Source organism: Acanthisitta chloris, unplaced genomic scaffold, assembly GCF_000695815.1.
Source record: "Acanthisitta chloris isolate BGI_N310 unplaced genomic scaffold, ASM69581v1 scaffold18616, whole genome shotgun sequence".
NCBI lineage: Eukaryota > Metazoa > Chordata > Aves > Passeriformes > Acanthisittidae > Acanthisitta > Acanthisitta chloris.
Genome location: NW_008680294.1, coordinates 68,620 through 75,152, shown reverse-complemented (window position 1 = coordinate 75,152; position 6,533 = coordinate 68,620). Strand labels below are relative to the sequence as shown.

Below are 6,533 nucleotides of genomic sequence, written 5' to 3'. Positions count from 1 at the left end.
AGGAAAGCAGCATGAGTAACCTTTCAGCCTCACAGCCATGTACCAGCCTGGATCAAAATAAGTCTCTTCACATTTGAAAAGCTTTAAGCAGCGATCCACAGAAAGTATCCAGTGAGGATCCCATGATTCAAAGAATCATGGAATCATAGAATCAACTGGGTTGGAAAAGACCTTCAAAATCATCAAGTCCAACTCTACCGTGGTTACTAGACCATGGCACTAAGTGCCACATCCAGTCTCAGCTTGAAAACCTCCAGGGATGGTGAAACCACCACCTCCCTGGGCAGCACATTCCAATGCCTGAGCACTCTCTCCATAAAAAATCTCTTCCTAATATTCAATCTAACCCTCCCCTGGCAGAGCTTGAGTCTGTGCCCTCTTGTCCTGCTGCTGGTTGCCTGGGAGAAGAGACCAACCCCCACCTGACTCCAACCTCCTGTCAGGGAGTTGCAGAGGGTGAGAAGGTCTCCCCTGAGCCTCCTCTTCTCCAGGCTGAACACCCCCAGCTCCCTCAGCCTCTTCTCATGGCACTTTGAGTCCCTTCATCAGCCTCGTTGCTCTTCTCACAGAAGACATGCCAGAGGTTTGCCAGTGAAGAGTTCATGCTTCATCTTTGGCGATAGGTCCTTTTTGCCAAGAGTCTGAAGTTACTGATACTGTTCATGAGGGTGTTGAACACATTTTTTTCTCTTGCTTCCTCTTAACCTCCTTGGCCAGGGTGACTACCTGTTCTTGCTGATTGCATTTTCTGATACAGAGGCAGCTGTGTTGGCAGAAGAGATCTGTTCCATAATGTGCACCATTCTTTGGAGTGCTTTCAGGTAGAGGTGGTTTTGTGGAAGATATCCTTGACTTGCTTTTTTAATACAGTGTGAAGTTCTTGCTCAGTATGACTTGTCCTTTCACTTACTTTTCCCTCATTCTTTTTCAGGGAGTATTAAATATTTAGATGCTAACATTTTTTGGAAGTGGCTGCTAAAACAGATTGATTTTCCTTACTTGGTCCCCTTCAGAGTGAAACATGAGTCCTTTTTTTTTTAATTCAGCCCAGATGGTATGCTGCTTAAAGTGAGCAATGTGTTGCAGTGCAAATGGACTACTTTCCCCTTCTTTCCTTCCTCTTTTACTTAACTGAACACATCCGTGTAGCTCATATTTGGGTTGAATTCAAATTTAGTCAAAGAGGCTGCAGGGTAAATATGTCAACTATTGGAAACTCAGCTCTGCCAGATTGAAGGAATTTCTGCCCCTGCCAACAGGCAGCGTAACAAGTTGACTACACAACCTGACATCTCAATGGACCTTGTTAGAAAAATGGACAGGATGATCTAGTTTGGTCCTTTCCATGTCTGTCTTGTGTGTGTCTGTAACACTGCTCCTCCTCCTGTGTGCACAGACCCCCAAGTCATGTGTGCTTAGTGGGCAGGAACACTGCATTCCTGAGTGCTGGGAGGTGATGATTGCACTGAGGGTTTCTTTGAGCATTGTTTTACATCCATTAGAGGAGACTTGCAAAGTGAGGGAAGCAAAAGCAGCAATAATTTAAAACAGTCTTGTACGTGCTGTCGTTTTGACAGTCCTTTATCCACCAATGGATTTTTGGGACATGGAGAAATGCATAAAATAAGTTTCTAGATAAGTTAACTGTGACTCAAATTGCTGTTTGTAACCTATAACTCTCCTAGCAGCTGATGAAGGTCATGTTTTAAGAGAAATAGCTGTTGCTTTGAAACTGGATTGAGTCACAGTTCCCGTGTTCCCATTTCTCAGCAAAGCTTGCGTAGAGCTGTCTGCAAGTAACTTGATCTGCCACTATTCTTTGTTTCCTGTTTGGTGAAAAGGTTAGTAACACATCCCTGTTTTAAAAGAACGTTGAGGATGAATTTATTGTATGCCAAAGGAAGTCCTATAAACAAACAACTTGCCAGGGAACAAATAAAATTGGATATGTATTCCTGGAATGTTGTCTCAATTTAATAGGGTAGCAGTATGGTGTTTATTTAAAGGGGTTGTTAAATGTAACAGGGACTTGATAGTGCATTTTTAGGGGATTTGTTTCTTGGTTTATGTTCTTTGCTTTGTGGAACTCTAATAACTGCTTAACTGACTTAGCTTGTTTGAAATTTTTTCATTAAAGGAGTGTGGAGATCATGACTAAAGCTTTTCAGGCAAGGTAACAGCAATAGACCTGACAGGAGCTGAACTTTGGTTATTCTGCACAGGAAATGCTACAGTACTTGAAATGCATCCAGTTGTTATGTCTCAGGAACACCATGATGCCTGGGGAGGTGAAGGCAGCTCTGTAGTTAGGATGGGTAGCTGTGAGACCTGGTGTTGGTTCTTGGCTAGCAACTTGCCCAAGTCGAGAAGTCATCTCAGTTAAGAGTTCACAGCAGGATTTTTCTTTTTGAGTAGGTGCTGCTTCCATGTAGAAGTGGAGCAGGTTAGATGAGCAATGTAGGTATGAGGTTAGACAAGAAGGTAACACAGAGCTCAGAGAGAGATGCCATGAGAATGGCACTTTTTTGATGCTGCTGCCTAAGTATGCTGTGTAATTACTGAGTGATTTCTAGTTCCCTTGTTAAGCTTGAATAAACTCTTGTTTTATATGAGAGATTTCTTCTTAGCCAGGATATTTCAATTTTGCAATATCTGATAAGTTGTAAATTCTAATAAAAGTTAGGAGAATTACCAGGAAAGTCTTCCAGTAGTACTATACTGATCTGAAAGCTGGTTTTTGTGGGAAGCATGGAGAAAGGAGTTAGATTCTACTGTTGAAGCTGTTAGGTGTTTTATAACTAACTCGAGGAGATGGTATATAGACTAAACCTTTAGATTGCTGGGTATCTCCTCTCTTTCATATCTTGATCTGATGATCTTGACCTCATAATTCTGTAATCCTACAGTAGATTTTCTCCAGTTGCAGGCAGAGGTGGTGTTAGCACACTGGAAGTTGTTTGCTAACAGGAGGTTGTGTAATGCTCACAGCTTCTCACTCTGTAGCTGTTTGAGTGTGGCCATTGTTGTTGGGTGATTATTTAGCAGGTGCACATCAGTGATGCTGAGAATGATCTGAACATGCTCAGTTACTAGTGTAAGGGGGAAAACCACCATAAACAACAAAAAGCCTTTGCTGGTTGAACACAGAACTGCAGAACTTAGTTAATTCAGTGTAAAGCTGCACTAATCTGGAGGTGGTTATTGATAGCACTGTATGAGTTCAGTGGTTCATGGCAGAAGTAGACAAGGACAAACCGTTGCCATTGCTGATTTACATTTAGAGACTTAGACATGAGGAAGCATTGGGTTTCCCCAGGAGATGCTGGAAGCAGTGAAGGGCCATTATTTCTTGATCAGAAGAGCAATAAGGGAGGGAATGAAACTAATTTTAATGGAACTGATAAAAGCTAAAAGACATCTAGTTGCCAGCTGCGTGCCTGGACATTTTGGTGGCTGTCATTCTTTCTCTGAGGTGCTGCAATAGGAGAGTTACAGGTGGCTCTGTGTGTGTAGCCAGTGACTCACACTGACCCACCTGCCTTGAAGACCTTATTTCCACTTTTTTTTGTTTCCTGAGCTACCATGTCTTTTATCAGCTGAGGACAAGTTTCCATTGAAGCATCTGCTCGGTCGGTACTGGCAGAATCTTGAATCATCCCCAGGAGAGTCAGCCATTTGCAAGAAATAACATTTGAGAGGAAAAACATTGTTTGGGGCAGACATAGGCTTAAAAAACTACCTCCCTGAAGCATTCCTATCATGTCTTTTGAAACAGGGATGTAAAACTTAGCAGTTTTGCCTGTGTCGAGGATGGTGTATTTTGATACATTCTGGCTGATTCAGGAGTTTCTGTAAAGCCTGATGCTCTAATCATACTTTAAGTTTTGTTATTTTGGCAGATGAGTTCTCCAAAGTTGCCTGTAAAGAGCAGATTCCTCCCTGGGACTGCAGGAATGAGCTCAAAAAGGATCTTCCATGAAACTGCTGATCCTGGCAGTTGTGATCTGCTCTGTGCCCTGTGCAGCACAGAAGAGTGGGGCACTCACCATGTTGTATTTATAGTGGTTTTCCTTGCCATTGGTGTCCAGGCCTTCTTGGGGAGAGGAAGGAGTTGGACTCCAGGAGCAATAAGAAGCAATCTGGTGTAGGGTGAGCAATGGAAGAAATCAACTGCAGCTCTGCCACAACCCCAGGGTTCCAAATGTCATGTGGTTGTCCTCAAAAGAGATAAATGATAGGTATATGGTTAAGCTGTGTGTCAGCTTAATTTGTTCTTCCTGGTTTTGAGCCCTGAAGCTATGTAGGCTGGCAGGGGGGATGTGTTTTTGTGATGCCCCTTACCTGGAAAGGTTTGTATTTTTGGTTTTTTTGCCTGGTCAAGTGTATGTTGCATGCATGTCCTGAATATGACAGGAAGATGAGGGGAAGGATATTCTTCCTCTCATTCTCTGCCTTATCTTGTAGCTTCTCACCAGCTCAGCAACAGGTCATACCATTTTGGTGCTTATTAAAACCATTGAGTGTCATTCTCTTCCTTAACTAAAGTTTGTGTTTCTGTGATATCTGCATTCCAAACACAATGTACAAAGTGAGAAAAATGGTAGATTAAAATGACTGACTAGAACTGTGTTTAACCTTGAAGGCAAATCTCACACTGTTCTCTTGATCTCCTGTATCCTGCTACTGAACCCTCTCCACTTGGCAGACTCTTAGCATGCCAACTGCCTTATTAGCCTGTGGACAGACGTATGCCAGGGGACTATGTTAACACCAGGAAGCTCAATTCTAACTTTGATCAGCAGCACTATGTTTAAAACTTAACTGAAAACCTAGTATGAATTAGTCAGTGTATCACCTAGTGCATAGCCCTTTGGGTAGCAACAGCAAAATATTCTGCAAGCTTAGTACTAAACTGACAAAGGCATTGGGGGCATGAAGCTGAGTTCATGTAGCCTCATCTATTTTACTTGTGTTTAGAGTGACCTTGTGAAGAAGAAGTTGATTTTTCATAAAACAAACTTTGCTTTGGGCTGAGTGTGTGTAGAAGGCTTCACGTATGTTCCTAGAAAGAAAATAGCAAGAGGTGAAACTTGCAAAATGGTGTGTAAGAATGGAGAACAGTGAAAATGATGATTTAGGAAAAAGAAAGTGTGAGCAAGTACCATACTCAGGATACTGATAGGATAATGACAAAACAACCAGGGTCAAGATCCATTTGTTTTGCTCATCCACTGCTGAACAGTTTGCTCAGTGACTACTTTTGCTGCCTTTGTTAAATCCCCTGTAAACTTACCTCCCTTTCATTTGTCGCAGACAGCCAACTGTTGCCTGGGAATAACTTCACAAATGAATGCAACATTCCTGGAAACTTCATGTGCAGTAACGGGCGCTGTATCCCAGGGGCCTGGCAGTGTGATGGGCTCCCAGACTGCTTTGATGACAGTGATGAGAAGGAAGGCCGTAAGTTACCACTGCTGTGACCTTAACATGCTTTATATCACAAGGCTTGGCTGAGTAGTGTCACTGGTGTGTTCTGTAGTGTGTGTTAGGTAAGTAACGAAGCTGCTTAATATGGAACTTATTAGAAAAAACATACACAGGCTTTATTATTTCAGGTCTTTAATCATAGACTCATAGAATCAACCAGATTGGAAAAGACCTCCAAAGTCATCAAGACCAACCCTACCGTGGTTACTAGACCATGGCACTAAGTGCCACATCCAGTCTCAGCTTGAAAACCTCCAGGGATGGTGAATCCACCACCTCCCTCGCAGAACAATTCCAATGCCTGAGCACTCTCTCCATAAAAAATCTCTTCCTAATATCCAATCTAAACCTCCCCTGGCAGAGCTTGAGTCTGGGCCCTCTTGTCCTGCTGCTGGTTGCCTGGGAGAAGAGACCAACCCCCACCTGACTCCAACCTCCTGTCAGGGAGTTGCAGAGGGTGAGAAGGTCTCCCCTGAGCCTCCTCTTCTCCAGGCTGAACACCCCCAGCTCCCTCAGCCTCTCCTCATGGCACTTGTGCTCCAGTCCCTTCACCAGCCTCGTTGCTCTTCTCTGGACCTGCTCCAGCCCCTCAATGTCCCTCCTGAGCTGAGGGGCCCAGAACTGAGCACAGGATTCAAGGTGTGGCCTAACCAGAGCTGAGTCCAGGGGCAGAATCACCTCCCTGGTCCTGCTGACCACACTGTTCCTGATCCAGCCCAGGATGCCATTGGCCTTCTTGGCCCCCTGAGCACACTGCTGGCTCCTGTTCAGCTTTCTATCTATCCAGACTCCCAGGTCCCTTTCTGCCTGGTGCTCTCCAGCCACTCTGTCCTCAGCCTGGAGTGCTGCATGGGATTGGTATGGCCAAAGTGCAGGACCAGCACTTGGCCTTGTTAAACCTCATCCCACTGGAATCAGCCCATCTCTCCAGCCTATCCAGGTTCCTCTGCAGAGCCCTCCTGCCTTCCAGCAGATGTTCTTCAGAGTCCAGTTTTAATATGGCACTTGGTAACAGGTACCTGAACAGATAGATAAATTGACATGGA

At 44.1% G+C, this 6,533-nt stretch overlaps 1 protein-coding gene across 1 annotated transcript in view; it reads left to right on the top strand.

Annotated features, from left to right (window-relative positions):
* Window positions 1-5,313: 5,313 nt before the first annotated feature.
* LOC103805023 (low-density lipoprotein receptor class A domain-containing protein 3) overlaps window positions 5,314-6,533 on the top strand; it is a gene marked incomplete at both ends in the record, with an annotated part of 24,987 nt that continues 23,767 nt past the window's right edge. The window contains one exon of the mRNA XM_009077657.1: window positions 5,314-5,460. Coding sequence (XP_009075905.1) covers window positions 5,314-5,460 — 147 coding nt within the window. The remainder of the gene's footprint in view (window positions 5,461-6,533) is intronic.